Below are 20,451 nucleotides of genomic sequence, written 5' to 3'. Positions count from 1 at the left end.
TATTGTAATAGATAGCGTAACATTTAAAACAAAAGAAGTTATATACATATATACTTCACTTTTGTTAAATTTAATTACTTTGTATGCTTGATAAGGGCTTAAAGAGTAATTACATCCGCAAAACAAACGCATCCAGTTGTAATAAAGTTATCCTTAACTCTACAATTGTGTACATATTTTACCATGTAGCCATACTGAATAATAATAATGTAAAAGAAAATCATAAAATTTATTACTTTACATTAATGCAAGCTAAACAGTACTTACACCTGTAAACATTAATGAACATCAATACAAGCTTTTCAAATTATATGGATACTATTAGCCATGCATGACATTTTTAAATACAGTTATCAATATAATAGTTTACTTTAATTAAAAATAATAATTATACTACGGTAGTGAATTTAAATAGTTTTAATACATGTAAATATAATTATTTATTTATAAAGCTAATTAATTTATTGAAGTTCTATACAGTGTAACTTTATTTGAATAAATCACAATTTAATTGTCATAGTAATTGTGTTAAAATTTATTTATTTTGTAATTTTCTATCCAAATTCTAGCTAATAGATTAAACTAAATATTTTGTTAATGCAATGAAAATGTTTTTGAAAATTTCGTTTAACATTTGTAACTGTAATAATTTTTATGCTTAAACTGTAGACAAAACTATCAACTTTTGTTTTCTTTCCTAATAATTTGTTTAAACTTGAAAAACAATTATAAACTGGGTTCTTTAATTGTCACTTAAAAATTTTAATTAATAAAATGTTGTTGGTGTGCTTGTGTATAGTACTGCCAGATGTGAAATAAGTAACCGTAGCGGTGGTCTTGAGTTGATGATTAACGTAATCGGTCGAGTAGTTAAGACGGCTGGCCGCAGAGAAGATGATAGTCGACGAAGAGGCGATTACGTTAACTTGGCTTTTTTCGGCAAGGCCAGATAAGGTGGATGTTCGTTTTAATGAAAAAGTACCAGGCGGCAAACAAACAAATCGGCGTTCGGTGGTGGCGACGGGATGCGTTTTGTAAGAAGGCGGCGGCAGGGAGGCGATGGCGCGAGGAGGAGAAGAGTCAAGGGAATATTACTGCTGCCAACGTTAAATGGGTTTTAATATCCGCACGGCGCCCCGCCGTACTGATTTTCCCGTCGGTTATTAACCAATCGAAACCCGGCCTAGGCGGTGCTCGTCGGACGGCCGACCCTCTCGCCAGTCACCGGACCACGCGCACGCCTGCCGACACTCACAGTCCGTCGTTCACCGTTCCCATCCGCACACAGTCACTGCGCTTCCGAGATTTCTTTACTCTAATGACGAGATTGATGACGGCATCGCATCCATCACTCTCACTTGTACCACGATTGATTTCGCGTGTGTGACGTATCGCGGAAAACGTTAGCCTTTTATCTACCGATTACTTAACACTCTCGTGAACCGTATTGAATAGAGTTTTTTTTTATTTTTTAAACATTTGCGTCATGGTTGACGAAACCAAGTGTAGTTCGGTCGAAGATGGTACGACATCGGACGAAGATCGCGACGTTCGCGTGGATTCCGATGGATCCGACGAAGAGTTGTGTATGGACGAAGAGGACGAAGACGACGTATCGCCAACGTCAGCTTCGGGCGCCTTGACGTTTGGCATATCCCGTTTGTTGGGGGCTGGTGGCAGTGATTCGTCTACCAAACGGTCTTTGGCCACTAGTATGGCTGGAGCTGCGGTTTCAGGCCATGCCGAAGCTTTGGCTTCGTTGTACGCGGCCGGCCACCATGCGGCCGTATTCGGTTTGCACCATCTTCACCAGCAACACCAACATCATCAGCTCATAGGTGCTAAGCCAGACGACAAGTTTTTACAATATACCGGCGCTGCTGGAGTCATCAAGGTACCCGCTCACAGACCTTTATCAAATGGCAGCTCCCCGGGCCCTATGCCGTCCCCTTGGGCCACTGCAGCTATAGACCCAGTGTCCTTTATGCAACGCAATGCTTTCCTATTCGCCGCCGACAAGAATCGACTAGCAGCAGGTAAAAAAAATATTTTATTTGTGTTTTAATATTCTCAACAATAGGATTTATTTTTAGTTGTAATCGTTTTTTTTTTTTTGGCTTATAATCTATTTCATGAAACAGTTATATTATCTTAACCAATCATACGTTTTTTATTAATTTAAATGCTTTATATCATAATAAAACTCATAGTCATATTTTTATTAATATTTATACTATAAAAAATTGAATTGTTTTGATTATTTTAAATTCCGGTTACAAAACAATGTCACCTTATTAGAACCATAACAAACAAAGTAATTTGTTAAGAACACTACCCCAATGCTTTTGTTGAATAATGATAAATTTTTATAAAAATTTATAGATGATTGTTTTAATATTAGCCCTAGTACTTAATAAGAGTGTCAACTTAATTGTTCAATTATATAAAATAATATTAATAAAATCACTCTATACATTCAAGCGTTTAGTATTATTAATTTTTTAAATATCAGCAATTGAATACTTAGAATTGGTATGGGATCGGAAGAGAATATTTTATAACACTCTATTTTTATTATAACGCATAGATATTTTTTTTCACACAGAATTTTTCAGAATTCTTCTAAAAAAATTGGGGGATAGATACTTAAAAACAAAAACTATTAACTACAAAAAAATCATATTTTATTTAAAATACAATTCAACTGTTGTCTTAATCAATGACAATTAGTCATTTTCTTTAAATGTATCTTCTAATTATTACTATAGTTATTTATATACTTACATTACTAATTGTCACCCTATTCATTATGAAAGTTATAGTTGTATTATTTAATTAAAAAAAATTTTCATGGCTGAAATGAGTTTAAAAAAGAAATCAAGTTTTTAAATCCTAACTAATAATCGTGTACTAAAAAGTTTACTTTCTATTTTCCAAATAATATTTATTAACTTCTATTATATAATATATTTATATTTATAACTTCTAATTACTCTACTAACACACAATTATCATTTAACCAAACTAATTATATTCAAGAATAATTCGACTAGAAACTGCAAATATTTAATTCAATTTTTTTTTTTTAAATAATTATTTCATTTTGTTAGTTTTCACAAACAAACGTTGCAAAATAAACATGCACAATTATTTATAGGGAGATAATGGTAACAAGCCACTATTATAGCTAATGATAGTTTTGTAATGATAGAACTGTGACTAATTATTCTAGAGATATACTAGAACTCGTTTTCTATGAATAACTTCTACAACTGTTTAAACATTAAAAATTAGCACTTGATGTTTTAATCAAGGCTTACTCGAATTAATTTGTGCTTTATTAAAAGGGTTAAGACAAAGTGCAACGTCTTCAATTTCAATTATAAAAATGAAGCGTAATTACAAGCAATTAAAATTTAAAAACCTACTTGGATAACTAAAAAATAACACGGACGACCGTTTCCCATTTACGCGTTGCCTATTATATTATTTATATGTAAATTTGTCGATTACTCGACCGGAATTTTTATATATACATACAATCAATAATTACAGAATATTATAAATATATATAAAGAACTTATCATTTTGAACGCAAAGTATTAAAAAAGTGAGTAGTTGAGCTAACATGTTATAATAATTTCCAAAACGTTCACTAATTATTACTATTAAAATAGTAATTATGAGTATTGGGTATTACAATTTTGGAAACGGTCTAGACTATTATAGATAGATAGACATTAAAATAATATTGTCGTATATAATTAGCAACTGAATACGTTGAAAAGTTGTGAATAACAACATATTCGACTAAATTGATTAAATGTCAAAGACTAATAATTTAACTGGTTAACTCGATTAACTGATAATCAATTAATAATTAATCTGTGAGTTTACTACAATAATCAGGTACGAACTAACTGAAAGTTTAATTTAATTCTTATTTGAAAATTTACTCGACTCGTTTTTATAACGATTAAGGAAGAGAAAATATTATTACGATTACCAATTTCAAATTTGTTATTTTTTCCATAAAAATAAAACCAAACGAAAACCATTTTACATCGATCGGTTTACAAACGTGTGGCGGCATACATGAAACAATACTATTTGATTTCAGTTTTTGTTTGAAACTCGGATGTAAAAAAACGGACTGAAAAACGCCCAGGGGTTCTATCGCGTGTTCTCGGCTACCGGAGTTACCCTGGCACAACATTCCGAATGGCCCGTCTGTTACACGTGTAACCTCCTTTACACCCATGTACACGTTATATGTATTGTATTACAAGACCTATCCTAATTACAAGGCAGCGTTACTTCGACATCCGACAGATTACAACATCCTCAAGCGTAATAATATGACGATTCTGTAATATACTCAAACGAAAAGGCCTACCGCACACAACAGACCGTACACACCGCAGACGTACCACACGGAGCTGTACTATTACCGACTCCAGAATCGGATGTAGTTTTAAGGAAACAAATATTATCCCTTAGGTACCCGATAATTTTCTTTTGTCCAATCAACCCGAGATTTTCGGAAGCTAACGTAATTACACGATAGGCTGTTAAAGACAAGACCTTCAATTTTCTCACAACACTGCGTTTATAACGATATAATTGTGTCAAGCAAACACGATTTCTTCATTCATGCCGAAATTACTCTACTACACAGTTCTACCGACTCCATTCAAACGCGGTTAGTTTTAAGACCAGTGATTCCGACGGTAAAAAATATAAACACACCTACAATAACTGAGATTGACTCTACAGGAAATTACCATTCAAATAAGCCGTTGCGCATGTAATGCCGATTAAAATACTCAGATTTCCAGTGTATGTTCATAAAGTTCTTTGTGTATACAAATTAACACCGAAATATCTAAGGTGCGTGTCAACATGATCGAATTATCCAAAATAAATAGTTCAATTGCTTTTTGTGTACTTTCGGTTACAAATTGTTCAATTATTTACTAGTTAAAATTTCAGCTCCTCCGAAGAGTATTCAGCTAGCAAGCGCAGTCTAACTATCTAATCTCAACTCAAAAGCGTTGATGACTTATTTGAAACGCAACGACTGCTATAAATTTTAAGAAGCGCAAAAAGTTGTATTTTTTATATGGATAGACAACGTTTTCGCACGTTACCGCGTTATGGCCATGAAAAACAACGTCTATGGTTTATATTAACCGCAATGCGCGAGTCGGGTATCGTAAAGCACAAACTCGTGAAGTGATAGGTAACGAATAAAATCCGGCAGCTGCTAAATAACCGACATAATATATGTCCAAAAAACAACTGCGAAAACGCGCTGAGAATAAACAAACGGACATTTTTGCTTTATTGGTCAGCTGATGGTAATGGTCGTTCCGGCTTGTTATGCCGACGGTGCCATGAAAGTCCATAAACCTGTCAAACTCACTGTTCCTATCTCACCCATCAACTTCACTTCCCCAAAAATAACCGTTTCTTTCGCCATATCGTTTTGGCACTTTGAAATCTATATGAGGTTGGACCCCCACAAATTTTACGTCCACATTATAATACACGGGTATATTTACGGAAACTCGACCAGTAGTACGATTTTAAACGAATATCGACACTTACCAATTTACAGTTAAAATGTTTTTGTACGAATTTTTTTTCGATAAAGTTGTTATTTCATTAAAACAAATATGACTATCAAAAAAATTGCTGTTTCCGGTGTACAAATTTGTTTTGTTTTTTAATTGTCAGATGACAACAGTTCGGTACATGCAATCAACGGTTCGAGTAATTTTCATTTCCATTATTTTTATACAAAAACAATGTAAATTCTCAAATATTCGTATATTGTCATGTATGCGCGCAACTCTGCCGATTTTAATTGTAATCACAATTTATTTATTTACATCACAATTATTCATTTTTCACCGACTAAACATCTGACCGGTAAACAGGTTGAAGTAACACACAAAAGGGTTTAGTATAATTTGTATGGTAAAACGTTACTGAAGCAATTATTGTGTTGCATTCACATAAAACATCCATGAAATTTTCGTTATTAAGTCTATCGAAAAATTACTCACACGAATATTTTACCTGATGGCCAATTAAAATTTTGTATAATTAGATGAGGCACCTGTCTTAACAATATATGACTTGAATCGCGCACTATAATAGATATCGCAATCTATAAAATTAATGTTGTCGTATACATAACGAACGACTTGGACAGCTGAGTTGCTCGTTATTTGTAGACTTTATTCCATCCACCTTTTCATTTTAACAGGATGATGCTTAAGGCCCGTTATAAAATGAAAGTTCTAGCATCATAACCGTGTCATAGTTATTTTAAATGTGATGTACTTAGTCAAATATTCATTGCGAGGGCTTTGCGCGCGGTGGAGGCACCACTCTTTTGCACCCCGTAAAAGTGAAAATAATAGCTCACAATGAACCGACAAATGACGACGTCGAAATAAGCAAAGTTGAAACAAAGTAGCGGCGGATGCTTTTTTCGGTACACACAACCCCTCCCCTCTTTTCCCATCACGAGATTAAGATGGATCTTCAACAATGAGTTTGCCGCGTACACATCGCCGTGGCACTCCCTCGTCGCCCTTAATTGAAACCGCGTGTATGTTTAACGTTAAAATGGATTGCTCGTCTCAGCCCCCAAACTTCAAATGCCATTATATTACCCGAACTGCCGCTCGAAATAACATCATCGGCGAACTCATTAAATTTTTACACGTGACCCGCCGAATCTACCGACCTATCCACTGAAGTATTTATGTAATATTGTAATCACACACACCGCAATATATCAAAAATTACGCACAGTTGGCGTACCTCAATAATTATTGATGTGTTTCCGTGCGCTGTTTTTTGTGCAAACTGCCAACGCGATAATAACTATTATACATTAATGTTGTGCAATACAGTAAAAAAACATTGCGTATACGTGTGACGCCGGCGATCGTATGACATTTTACTGTTCAATTACCGATTGGCCGTTAGTTTGATTTACACGGCGATACTGTTAACAATAACCGGAACGATCGAACTTTGCCGCTTGGGACCACTGTAACCGACCTGAAATAATAATTATGAGTTTTGTTTTGCAGTTTGAAATTCGGATTGGAATATTTAACCCAAGGCCATGACGATTTATAACCCGGTGTGGGACTTTCATAACGGGTGACGTTAAATTATACTCTCTAACTGTTTAATGGACGGGGCGTACAAGCGGTTTTTTCAGCGAGCAATTACATTAAGGAGGTGCGAAAAAACGTTTGAATTTATAAATTAGCGTTTTATAAAACACCCGGTGGTCTCGGAGGAGCGTATAATAGCCTATTAAAAGTAAGAACGTATTTACCGAAACACTTAAGACGAGAAACTTAATAACTTGCTAAATAAAGGCAAAAAAATCGAATCGCTAGACGAGCTTTAACGTTTATGTTGGCCGTTTAGATACATTGTGCCATCCATCACCGTGTGAAAGTCTCGACTGACAAGCTATTTTGACGGTAAACGTAACTAATGATTTTTTAAACCCATCTGGAACTTGATTAACGAGCCTATTCTGCATAAACTCTGTTGCTACGTAATAAATGTTCAGACCGTTGTATCAAATCAAAAAGCGCGATGATAATTAGTCGTACTTATAACGCGTATACAAAACAATAAAATTTTTAAAAATCTATTTTTTATATAGTTTTTGGATTGTAAAATATATATTCGAGCCCATCATAGAAATCGGATATGGTGAAAACAGCGATAGGCATCTTTTTATACATCTATAGGTCGTTCCTGGAAATTATATAGCGTGAGGGCTGCTCTGCAATAAGTACACGGCATAAGTATATCCTGTATACATTTTATAAGAAAACCCTTAGGGATAAATTGGGGTTTGTGTCCGCACGCGATCACGCAAAATAAAATACTTGGTATCTATAATTCAAAAACTATTTCATATAATTGTAAACTAAATAACGCTGACAAGTAGATAATATAAACGTATGTTGGAGTGAAAGGACCTTATCGTGTCGCCGCGATGAGCTGCGGTCAAATTACACCGTCGAAGAACATATTTTAATAGAATTTCAGGTGTTGGTAATGGTTATGAATAGGAGATCAAAACGTATCATGTATTTGTGGCGCCATAAAAAGATGTTTTTTTTTTTGTTATTAACTTGACTAAAAACGCGTAATATAATGAAAACGGGGAAAAGATAATTGAGAGGGTTCGAACTCGCTGTATTATTTAATTTATCCTGTCACTGCGTGTGCACACTAGAAGTTTGTCAACACATAAATTTATTGTTTAANTAAAAAGATGTTTTTTTTTTTTGTTATTAACTTGACTAAAAACGCGCAATATAATGAAAACGGGGAAAAGATAATTGAGAGGATTCGAACTCGCTGTATTATTTAATTTATCCTGTCACTGCGTGTGCACACTAGAAGTTTGTCAACACATAAATTTATTGTTTAATTACTTTTAAAACGTAATAGTCCATTATAACGATAGCGAAAACAAAAGAGTCACGTTGTTGAAGCACAACTGTATCTATCTGTTAGTACGTGAGTTTATAAATATTCATCGAGAAAACAGTGTGTCCGAAACGTTTTTAATTAATTGATTGAATGAAGAAGATATCACTTCAAGAGCCAGCGGCGCAGTCATTTACGGCAAATGAATTATTTATTTTGAGATCTTCCATGATTTCCGTTAGTTCATTTATTATATTTTTATTTAATTTGCCATCAATAGTTTTTGCATTTATTGTATTTTAATTTAAAGTTTTAAGTAGCTAATGAGTATTAACAGCCAATCAAAAGAATTATATAATTTTTCTTCGTTTACGCGAGAACGAAATCAGAAAAAATTATAAAAGCTCTCGGCCAATCATCGGGAGTTATTTTCTCGTTTTTAATTTAATTACTCAATGTACTAAGTTTATTGCGAATAATTCAATTTAAATATTTATTGTTTTAATTAAAAAAAAAAAAACATACTCGTTTATATTAATTGTACGAAAGATGATAAAACTATCGTTTTAAATTTAAAAAATGAATTTACATTCGTATACATATTTATGTTATCACAAAGTAGAATAAAACTTCATAAGATTTTATTTTATTGAGGTTTAATTAATGAGTTTTTCATGTAAATACCTAAAACTAATAATTAATAAGCTTTTTTTTTTGAAATTAAGTATTTCATTTTTTTAAACAAATCATGTTGTTCAATCATGAAAAGTATCGAAAAATAACCAGAAACGCATATTAATTAATAAATAAATTTATTTTTCAGTCCAGTTATACTCTAATAACTGGGCCATGAATTAATTTCATAAAATTATAATTTGTGTTTAATTTTTCTTCAGGTTTTTGATGAAGTACATTAATGTAGTAAATTTCATAGATAAACTGTTACTTGAACGGGTTCAATTAATAGCTATAATCGTAAACCGATCGCGTGATGTGTAGTTTTTGTGGTAATGGGCATGACTTGGAGATTGCTAAAAAGTATAGAACGAAGACGGGACGAAACAGTCGAGTGGGAGCGAGATGTGTTAATTTTTTGGCACGCCACAGCCAGACCATTTAATTGTTCGAATCTAATTAACAGCGTGATTTTTATTAAGCAAAGCTTCTCGATCGACAATTGGTAGTCACGGGGCGTTTCTCGGAATAATCCGTTTAACGATGGAATAATTAATCACGAGATGCTTCCACTTCTGGCACCCCCTAGATTGGGCCACTCGATGCTGTTGCGTTCTCGACGGAAGTTAATTTGTTACCGGCACAATTTCCGAACCGATTTGACGGCAGCCCGTCGGTTCTGTGGCAGGACACACGCAAACGCTTTCCCGACGACCGCACCGCGTCCGCCACTTGCCAACATTATCTAAATATAAGCGTATCACTCCTACTTAGATACAAGTAAACTCGCTAATTCGATTACCAGCGCATCTCTTGCCCGCCCGTCCAACTGTTTTCTATTGTTTTTGTCTGACGCTCACGCCGACCCGCCTTTTCCTCACCGCGACTGGAGGCTTTCCGTCGGCCGGATAAACTAACCGAAACTTCGCCCTTTCCCGTATAATAATTAGTTGGTAATTTTAATGGATTTCGACAAAATCCAAAATTACATTACACATAAATATACCGAGAGGTGAATAAGCTCCATTAACGACTCGATTCGTCTGAATTATAAACCGTTCTTAGACTTTATCGTTGTAATGTAGGAACGCATTCAATAAAGCAGTTTATTTGTTAGCGAATCGTTACGTTTGAATACTAAGTAAATTTGTCGGTATATTATCACAGATCATCAAAATTATGCTTTTTATAAAATTTATCTAACTACAGTTCACAACGTACGATACAATGACTCTGTTTAGTATCCTGTTGGTTGGTGTACGTTGACATTTCTAAATTATACGTTAGTCGAGGAAATAATACATTACTCATAAATTCAAAGCAATGCTCGTACAGTAAATATAACAAATAAATAGTTTCGGTAAAATACCTACCTACCTCATTACTTTTAGTTTGACTGTTCTATGGATCGTTGTTTCATTTGGTGTATTACAAACGCACAAACCACGAAATTATGTACTACAATTGACTGTAATGATAGAGCAGCCATGGCATTATCGGCATGGCATGACACAGTCGTGCACCACGATCTTACGAATAAAAAATCATAATATAAATCGTGCTCATTTTCGTAGTCATTCAATAATCTATCTAGTTACGCTCATCTTGAAAATATTTGATAATTTTTAAGACGACACACTGTTAAGTCGATTGGCTTACTACACCTGCATCGTAAGTTTTGAGGTCGACACAAGTGTATTGTATATATTTTAATACATTATTATTAAAATATATACGATATACTAGATGGTGAAATGTAGTGAAACGTATTTAATAATCGATTCGTCCTTTGTTTTCCATTAAAACAAATCTCATTTGTGAAACCTTCACTCGAGTGGTTCTTCATGTTATTCTTACCACCTGCGAAACCGCCTCGAATGTACGCATGTCCTATGCAAGTTTCACGCAAGCACCCTAATTAAAAGGAGGGCGGTTGGGTTGGAAAGTTGGCAGAACAAGAGAACTAAAGAGCAACAGCGTTTCATTTGGCCGTTATACCATTTTTAACGGTCGAAAAGCAATCCGATGCTCAGTTACACGATGTGATTAAGAGAATAAGAAACGGCCGCATAGTTATCGACTTGATATCGTACACCGTGTTGTGGTAGACCATTAAGGTTAGTGTATGTTGCGGGCCCGTGCGAGCAGATTGTTACAGAGTTAAAATTTATTTTATGTTTACATTTTACGTTACCAACCAATTACCAGACTGGCGGGGATTGAACTTTCCTATAGTTTGTGGCTTATCACGCGAGTCGTACGCCATTGTGGTACCCAAACTATTAGCTTAACGACACTTTTCCACTTAAAATCTACCATACCGTTAACAATCAGACCTTTAGTTTACGATACAACCCCCCCCCAGGGGCATGCGTACTTAAAGGGGTCGTGCGTGCATTGTGTATGTATCCGAGACAAGATTTTTACGATGATTGCTCGTAGTCATATAATATCTAAGCCCAAGGGTGTAATGCACTTATAAAGTGTCNACGGGGCATGCGTACTTAAAGGGGTCGTGCGTGCATTGTGTAGGTATCCGAGACAAGATTTTTACGATGATTGCTCGTAGTCATATAATATCTAAGCCCAAGGGTGTAATGCACTTATAAAGTGTCTTTTAAGTTTTTTCGAATAGGACAGTACATTTTAAACATGANTCTTTTAAGTTTTTTCGAATAGGGCAGTACATTTTAAACATGATATTAAAAGAGCAGTTCTAAGTACATTATGTGTACTCGTAATAATTACTACAAATATTTACCCATACACTTTTATGATGCAGCTGATATTACGTTGTTACAGTAATTCTACCTGAGGATTTAATGTATTAAAAAAAAACAATCCAAAATTATGTAGGCCGCCTCGTTCTAATGAATGTTTGCCATTAAACTTTTACTGATTTAATTTACATTTTTTATTAATGTATTCATTCATATCAGTGCTATTGTAAGATTTATAAAAACTTTAACATTTAACTAGGTAGAAAGTTGAAAAATTATATCAATCTCTATGAAACGACCTATGAACGTGGGCAGTTATGGACACACGTAGATAAATATTAAATTACTCTCTAAATGATTACACCAGAAAAACATTTTGAAAGTAAAACCCGTGGTGTCAAGTTTACTGTACATAAACTTGTATCCCGTAGATTAATTTATTTTCAGTTTAAATAATCTGATTGCAAGTTGTATTACACATAGTTCAACCAAGTAATGCATTAAGTATTTTGCGTCCTGCCTTTCTATTGAGTTAAACGCGTATTTTATGTTCTATCACACACACTCTATCCCTTCACCCAGCCCAGTTATGCCGAGGCGGGATCAGTCCGCCCCTCGGCTGCCTGAGGTATACGTCGGAAATCGTTGCACGGTCTTGTTACTGACGCTCCGCCCTAACCATCGGCTATACACCAACGCGTTAAAAAAGCAACAAACGCACACACACACGCACACTCGGTCTCATCCACCGGATCATATCATACGCGTTGTGTGCATGCCCCTGGCGTTATTGAAGCGAGCCAACGGTATAAATTGTACGGCAACTAATAAAAACCACCGCCAGAGTACGAAGCATACGAAATAAAGTGGGAGAATTTATGAAACGGGCCGCGTATGTGTTCTGTATGCATAAATCGTAAACGGGCCAAAAAGGTTAGAACTTTGCGGCGGAGGGTTGCGCGTATGACGTTACACTGAGCGGACACGTAAAAAATGATATTTTACGATTTGGTACATTGCGCGGTCGGGAGTTATTTAAATATTATTATAAGCTCCGTCGCTTTTTATAAGAGGATTAAAAAACCCGGCAACGTTCTTCGACATGCACGTGCCCTCCCTTGACGTCAATATGCGGTAAACCCTCAGTCATAAAGTTCTCACACTTAAAACGCCAATGTTAAGAATAATATCGTTTATAACGATATTATTCATAACATTCAGGAAGATATTATCATCATCGCATATTACTTTTTCCCGGTAATATTACCGTGTAACATTTGTGGTAAGAGAATCGGTCGTTTTTATTTTATGATACAGTCGAACGCGAATATGAACTCTCTCAAGTGGTCAATAGCCGACTACCATGATCGTAATAAAAAACCCATCAGATATTGAATGTATTCGATTTTTATAGAATAAAAATGTGCCCGTGTGTTTTACCACACGTTTAGGCGGCAATCACCTCTAAAAAATTCTCGATTTTATTTAACAAAATCTATATTTTGGTACACATTCAATTTAATAAAAACATGATTTTTGTAAAGACAATCTACGCAGATTCGTTTATTTTTTTATTCTTTAACAATGTCCCTAACATAAATCACTGCAGTTCAATTATAACAGTAGAAAATTAATTTTTTATGAATCGCATAACATTATAAAAGAATAATTTTTAAGTCTTGACTGTCTATCTTTCTAAAAATCTTACACGGCCAATCTCTGCGGGATTGTTGATAAAAAAAAAATTAAAGAAACGAAAACTTTAAGAGCTACTCGCGCGCGGCTTCCCCTCTTTATTTCGTCCTCATGTTGTAAATATTCTTTACATATAGCGAACGCAAAACTTGGGTAATTTATCAAGTTTAAAATTACGTTATAAATGAAAAATCGAAAAATTCAAGAGAAAAAAATAAAGAGAGCGTTTTACGAGATTAAAATATGTCACATAACTTTGCTAAGTTGCACAAGTCAGGGGATGACGCGATTTCCTTTGATATCGCTGGTTAGCTGACGCGTACCGCTTTAAGTCATTCATTTTACTGGGAGTTTATACAAGTCACATATTGGTGTAATACATCGCTGTAGAATGTATATTAAAAAAAAAAACACCATCTGTTTTAAATGATTATCGACTTGTTTGTAAAATAAAAATAAAATTCGTTTTCGTTGAGCTTAATATTTATATCATTGAATTTTCTATTTTTAGACACTCAATTCAATAAAATGTTAAACGATATCGGTCAAAAATTATAGTTTTCATTGTTTTATTTTTCACAGGTTGTGCTGGTGGCTTACTCGGTACCCGTCGCATAGGACATCCATATCAGAATAGAACTCCTCCCAAACGGAAAAAGCCCAGGACGTCGTTCACTCGTAGTCAAATTTCTCAATTGGAAGAAAAGTTCAACAAGCACAGGTACTTGTCGTCTGTGGATCGGGCGGCACTCGCTAAATCTTTAAAAATGACCGACGCCCAAGTCAAAACATGGTTTCAAAATAGGCGCACCAAATGGAGGTAAGATATCATCGCAACATCATTTACTCGTGTAAACTAAATTATTATTAATATTAGAGTTAAGCTGCTGTTTCAAACACACTTTCCAGACATTTATAGTCAGCTAAGACAATTAACCTTTGACGCGATTAATTTCTATGACTACTTGTTATAAATGCCAAACTAATTGACGTTGTTATTACACGCAATCGTAATTTGTAATAATAATTTATTTATTTATATGTAATAGTAGTAGGTATCTTACAAGTTAACAATGTATAGCAAAAAACAAACTCATATTAACGGTCCACAATAATTAAAGAGTAATAGAAATTACGCCGTGTGTACGTGTTGACTCATTCACTTGTGTTAAAAATCAATTCAATTCTCAAAAATATTCTACGTTAAATTATTTATCAAATAATATTTCACTCGCTTGTATTTCTATAGTCTGAAAACACAGTTCAAATTTTAATTCATTTAGTCTTTGTCAATACATTCGGTAACACTCGCTAATTGTGATGACATATATCTTCGTTCGTTTTGCATGACAAGTTCTATTAATCTTCAAAAAACAAGTTTTAGAATTAAAGTATTAACTGCGATTTGCATTGATAAATATTGTTAGATATCTGTACGTTAAAATTATTTTTGATGGTTTTGTCTGTTTCCAACTTGTATCGCATTATCATATCGCGTTAAGTATTAACAACATTCATCTTCGTTATCGTCTTATTTTCGTCATTCAGTCATCAAAAATTCCTTCAAATTCATTATAAATAAGATAAAAATACTATAAAAAACATATTTACCATGCATCCAATTTTCAATATGGAAACTAATGATAATTTTTGTTATTTACGTTTCGAATTAATTATTTACATTGTGTGACACTAAGTTATACAATCTTCGCATAAGATTTATAGACGAAGCAGAAAAAGCTATAACTCTATTTTATTTCTTCATTTAATTGAATATGTATCGTTTTTTATAATTTAATCAGCTTATTATTTTGCTTATAATTTCTATAAACGCGAAGCTGTTATATTATTCAACGGACTTATCCGTGTTGGTAATTTTTACACTTGTTATAGACTGTAAAAAATGAACATACAAATGACATATGTATCACCCCTTTTGTCTATCGTCGATGTAATGTACCATTTTTTTAATAACAATATGGCAATTGAAACGTTTCACTATTATCGAATTGTTTTTGATTCATTTCATGTTTTCACCCCTTGCGCATGAAATTGACTCGTTAGACCTTATGTTGTTATCGTGTCGGTTGTGTGGCCCCAAACAATAACGTTATAAAACTGAGGGTTAACTACTAAAGTAAACATACACAATGTTCACTATATTGTTATAACATACACAATAAGTCAATAAAACGTGCCTACGTTTTTTCAAAAATTTTTATGGAAATATGCAGAGATTTTATAAATACTAATAGAATCAATAACGAAAAAACGTTTTAATGACATTGATAATCAAATTGCGAGAATGTTATTGGTTCGGAATTACACTTAATTATACTTTTATTGAACGTTGGACAGTTATTTAAACGCATAAAATAGCAATACGGTGTACATTATACATACAATTTGTGTATAAAAACGACAAATCGTTGTGGTGAGTTGCGGTACTTCAAAGACTGACAAAACTCGTAGTAATGAATATTATAATAATATATACAAATAACAGCAATAATAATAATAATAATAATAATATTGAATTCAGACGACAAAAACGCAATAAAAAGTGGGAGCAGTTCGAGAAAAAAAAAACAAAGTCCATTAGAAGCTTTTAAAATTCCTGTCACCTTTTCGGACCGTACGCTATTAAGTGGTTTTAATACAACACGTATTTTTTTTAGCTACGATGTTTGTATTTAGTTTTTAATTACACGTGTTCCGTTGGACGGTTAATGCATATTCCATGTAATCGGTGGCGCCCCCAGCGGCGCAGATAAAACACCGACGGACCAGTTGCCGTCGCCGCCACCCGACGTGTGTACCCTATTAGTTACTACCACTTATATGTATGTACCAATACACACACACACACACACACAACGGTCACTTAAGTAAACACGTATGTAATGTACGTCTGTATACCTTATAAATCGCCGTCGTATCATTACTATTTGGTGTGTGTACATTTTCTACTACTGCCGCCGGTCCGTTTAATGTTCACGAACACGCGGACAATAGGACGTGTTTTGTACACCTCCCCCGCCTTAATTTTTATTAACGTTGTAATTGTAAAACCATTTTATGTACGCCACAAGAAAACGATTATCGTTGAAATTTTTTCCACTGGCCCACGGTGATCGATCTCTTTACTTTATTCAAATCAAACGGGCTCGAACGGACCGTTTGAAACTGCTATACCGAAAGACCGACTGACTAATGGTGTGGCAGACGGGAAGAGACCTGTTCCGTGGAAGTGCTGAAGGGCTGTCGAGACACGGTGCGCGATAAGCGCTGACGGCGCCACACGAAGCGACAAAAATCAGACGGCTATTTCATTGGAGTAACGGTGTCAGATATTTACTTAGAGGACAATGACAGATTAAAAAAGGACACTAACAGAACTGGGGTATTAGCCCAGACTTGTACGACTAATACTCGTATACCTATTACATCAGCTACGGTTATAAATATATAATAAGGATTATTAATTTAAAAATAAGAGGTTGACAGACTTTATACAATACAGTTAAAACTGAGACGTATTTAGAGGTAATTAATTTTGATAGTATTCCGAGAACTCAATAAAGAAAATAGAATATTGTATTTAAAGCGATTAATACCTACTTAAAAAATGTAAAACTGTACATAGAATTGAAATAAACTAGTCTCGATAGAGTGGATACCACGTGGTGTGTTTACATAAATGCTGCACAGAGGTCATATGATATAGTTTGTTTCGAAATGAATTAAACAAATTGTTAATTTTTACAATTATATTTATTTTTTGTACCTGTCAGTAATGTTTATTATTTATAGTTAAAACTGTTATTTAGTTTGATTATTATAGAATAATTTTTCATTTCAGTATTTTTCAATACTGAGACTGCTGCAACCCACTTAAAATTTTATGCACATAACTTGTAGCAATTATAAATAAAAATGCATTTTTTTACTCATTGGGATATTATTTTATGGGTTTTAAACATATCTTCTCTGTTGCGTTGGCAGTTATCATACGATAATTTAAAATTAAAAAAAAAAAAAATTAGCATAATGTGATATTTGTATTAATTTTACAATACACGTATACATATTAAAATGAACTAACAATTCGACTCTTGTGTTTAATTTGACGGCGCTATTTATTTCAAATTTTGAACATGGAATTTTGTTTTAATAGTTTTGATAAAACAGAAATTTTATTTTTCAAAAATTTATGACAGTTTTAAGAAAAAATGTCGAAATTTACCGATTTTAAAAATTGTAATTTTTTGGGTATTTTCTCCATTTACAAACAACGAGGGAAATTGTTTAAGTGCAATGTCTTCAACTAGAAACAATTTGTGATATTTTGACGCCTCGTTGAAAAAAATCGGTCGGATGAGAGCTAAGAAAAAGTGGCGACAGACACACACAAAAAAAAAACACATAATAGTAAAATAAAGACCTTCTCAGCTTCGCATCGAAACTAAAAAAAGACAATTTTTTTTCAATACTGTATTTTCTTTGGTAGTAATCGAATGGCTTACACTAAACCGATCACTCTGTATATATATATATCACGTTTACAATATAAATAAAAGCTTTTCAGAAACATATTTTTTTTATTCTGTATAATCATTTTTTTCATACAGACATTATTCTAGTTATATTTTGTTTAGATCTTATAACATAATGACTACCAATATACTAAAACATCAACGACTAAAAGAACGTTTGTATTCTGCTTTAATATATTTTTAAATAGTTTTATCACATGCGTGTTCTGTTGCATCGTGTATTGACTTATATTGTGTTACTTGAAGTATTATAAAAACAGGCCGCGGTGGTCGGGCAACAGACGATTAATAATTGATGGGACGCGTTTTCACTTTTGGCGAATATTTATATAAATAAAAGGTCGAAGGAGGGTAGCAAAGTGTCCACACACACAGAAATCCGCTTTAACGTTTTAAAAACATCTAAATTATTCAAAGCGGCTTTTAAACTGTCAACTTTAACGTGAACCGTTTTACGAGCTCAAGACCAAAGCTACCAATACAAAATATCATTTCGTGCAATAGCCTCGTTACGCCCATTAACCGGCGACCATTGTTCACGTAATACGCTTGTTAGGGGCAAATACATTTGAAATATTTTAGTACCTTATTGTGGTTATTAGAGTATTTTAAATATTATTTTTGTAACGTTAAGGCATATGCATTCATTTTGCATAAGTCAATCTTCATATGCCATTTTTCGAACGTGTTAATATTATTATTAACACATTATATTAAACATATTTTGAGAATTACGAATAATTCGCAATGATTTTGTTCCAAATTAATATAACGAAAAATAAAAATAACGTTTTGCTTCAGGAGCGGTTTATATTGTGTCGTTGAGGGAGATGAAACATATTGGACAATGCGCACAGAGTTAAAATAATTACTAAATGGAATTTTATTGAATATTAAATGAGTTTATAATAGACACGTTTAATTTAACTGTGCACGTAGAGTCTGTATAGTAGAATATTGTACGAATTAAAAAATAATCAAATAAAAATAAGTGCTCTGTAATAACAAACGGTATTATATTATAATATACTGTCATATTTATACTGCTTCATTAAGTTTATCTAAAACGAACAAATAGTTTTGCGTATATTAGAAATACTTTTTTGATGAAATAAATATCATCTCTGGCTGTCGCTATCGATAGCGTTTTTACCACTTCCTATTTATCGAAGTATGTTTATATTTTTCTTAACAGAAGGCACATGATGGAAGAAAGAGAAGCTCAACGTCAAATGGCTACCAAAATGATGCAGTCAATGATGGACGACCGTGATGGTGGTGTTCGGCTGGGCGCCTTGCAAGGGTTACAAGCGTGGTCACCAACTGCCATGTCACCCGGAAGTGGAAGCGTCTCGGTTGGCGGCCCTACGTTGGTACAAGCACCTCAACCAACGCCAGGACATTTCTCGTTATCTCAACCTCCTGTCGCTTCACCCATGTGCTAATCGATCGCAGTCATTAACACCGTTGCTACCATTATTCACCAGTTGGATAATTGACTCTTTGAGTTAAGTGAAAGTACGTCTGAGTAATGTGTTATTTGTATAGCACGNTTCACCAGTTGGATAATTGACTCTTTGAGTTAAGTGAAAGTACGTCTGAGTAATGTGTTATTTATATAGCACGTAAGACAAATGTTCAACTATACGCTTTGTTTAATATTCATGAACGCTATATCATTTTTTTATGTTATTCGCGGTATGTGGTAGTGACGTATTGGCGAATGAAGGTGTCTGTTTTTTTTATTACACCTCCTTTCTCTGTGTACATAATGCCGTGACCCAAATGTTGAATATCGTTAAATGAACAATTTATCCACTTTTTATCACGAATACCTACTACGATTAATAACATAGTGTAAAAATATACAGGCATAGCTCAGAGTCCATTTTACTATTATATCTTTTTTAATGTTAAATTGAGTGTTGATTTAAGCAGTAACATAAATTATAAATGTATTTATTATGTGTACAGATAGATTATTAATAAAAGAGTATAACGTGTTTGTAAATAATTATTCTTGTATATATAACAATACTTTAATTATAGAATGTAATAATATAGTGTTAATGTAATTATATATTAAGACATAATCGTGTGTGCAATGTTAAAACTATTAGCTGCTGTTATGACCAAATAGTAGCCATTTGTAATTTTGTTTTCAATATGATAATTTTCATAATTTTTAGTAACATCATTTATTTTATGCATAATGAAAATAAAAACAACCGCTTTGTTAAAATATAACTGCATTTAATATTTATCAAAGATTATCTATTTCCACTTTAGTTCTTTTTGAAAATTAAATTACTATAAAAGAC

At 33.6% G+C, this 20,451-nt stretch overlaps 2 protein-coding genes across 4 annotated transcripts in view; one reads left to right on the top strand and one right to left on the bottom strand.

The window, feature by feature from the left end:
* LOC126902845 (uncharacterized) overlaps positions 1–20,451 on the bottom strand; it is a 207,923-nt gene that overhangs the window by 130,775 nt on the left and 56,697 nt on the right. The gene's annotated exons all lie outside the window — the stretch shown is intronic.
* On the top strand, positions 1,112–19,676 carry LOC126902839 (homeobox protein MOX-2-like). Its single transcript, XM_050680496.1, has 3 exons — positions 1,112–2,036; positions 14,157–14,394; positions 19,326–19,676. Exons 1-3 carry the CDS (start codon positions 1,487–1,489, stop codon positions 19,573–19,575), a joined length of 1,038 nt encoding a protein of 345 aa, XP_050536453.1. The 5' UTR covers positions 1,112–1,486; the 3' UTR covers positions 19,576–19,676.

Source organism: Daktulosphaira vitifoliae, unplaced genomic scaffold (assembly GCF_025091365.1).
Source record: "Daktulosphaira vitifoliae isolate Bord-2020 unplaced genomic scaffold, ASM2509136v1 Scaffold_3, whole genome shotgun sequence".
Lineage (NCBI taxonomy): Eukaryota > Metazoa > Arthropoda > Insecta > Hemiptera > Phylloxeridae > Daktulosphaira > Daktulosphaira vitifoliae.
This window is presented reverse-complemented; position numbering and strand designations above follow the sequence as displayed.

What these genes read in the sequence shown, in the direction of transcription:
- LOC126902839 (XM_050680496.1), top strand. Translation starts at nt 1,487, where the DNA reads ATGGTTGACGAAACCAAGTGTAGTTCGGTCGAAGATGGTACGACATCG. An exon ending in CAAGAATCGACTAGCAGCAG is followed by an intron (nt 2,037 to 14,156) that starts GTAAAAAAAATA and finishes TATTTTTCACAG; the next exon opens with GTTGTGCTGGTGGCTTACTC. An exon ending in AATAGGCGCACCAAATGGAG is followed by an intron (nt 14,395 to 19,325) that starts GTAAGATATCAT and finishes TTTTCTTAACAG; the next exon opens with AAGGCACATGATGGAAGAAA.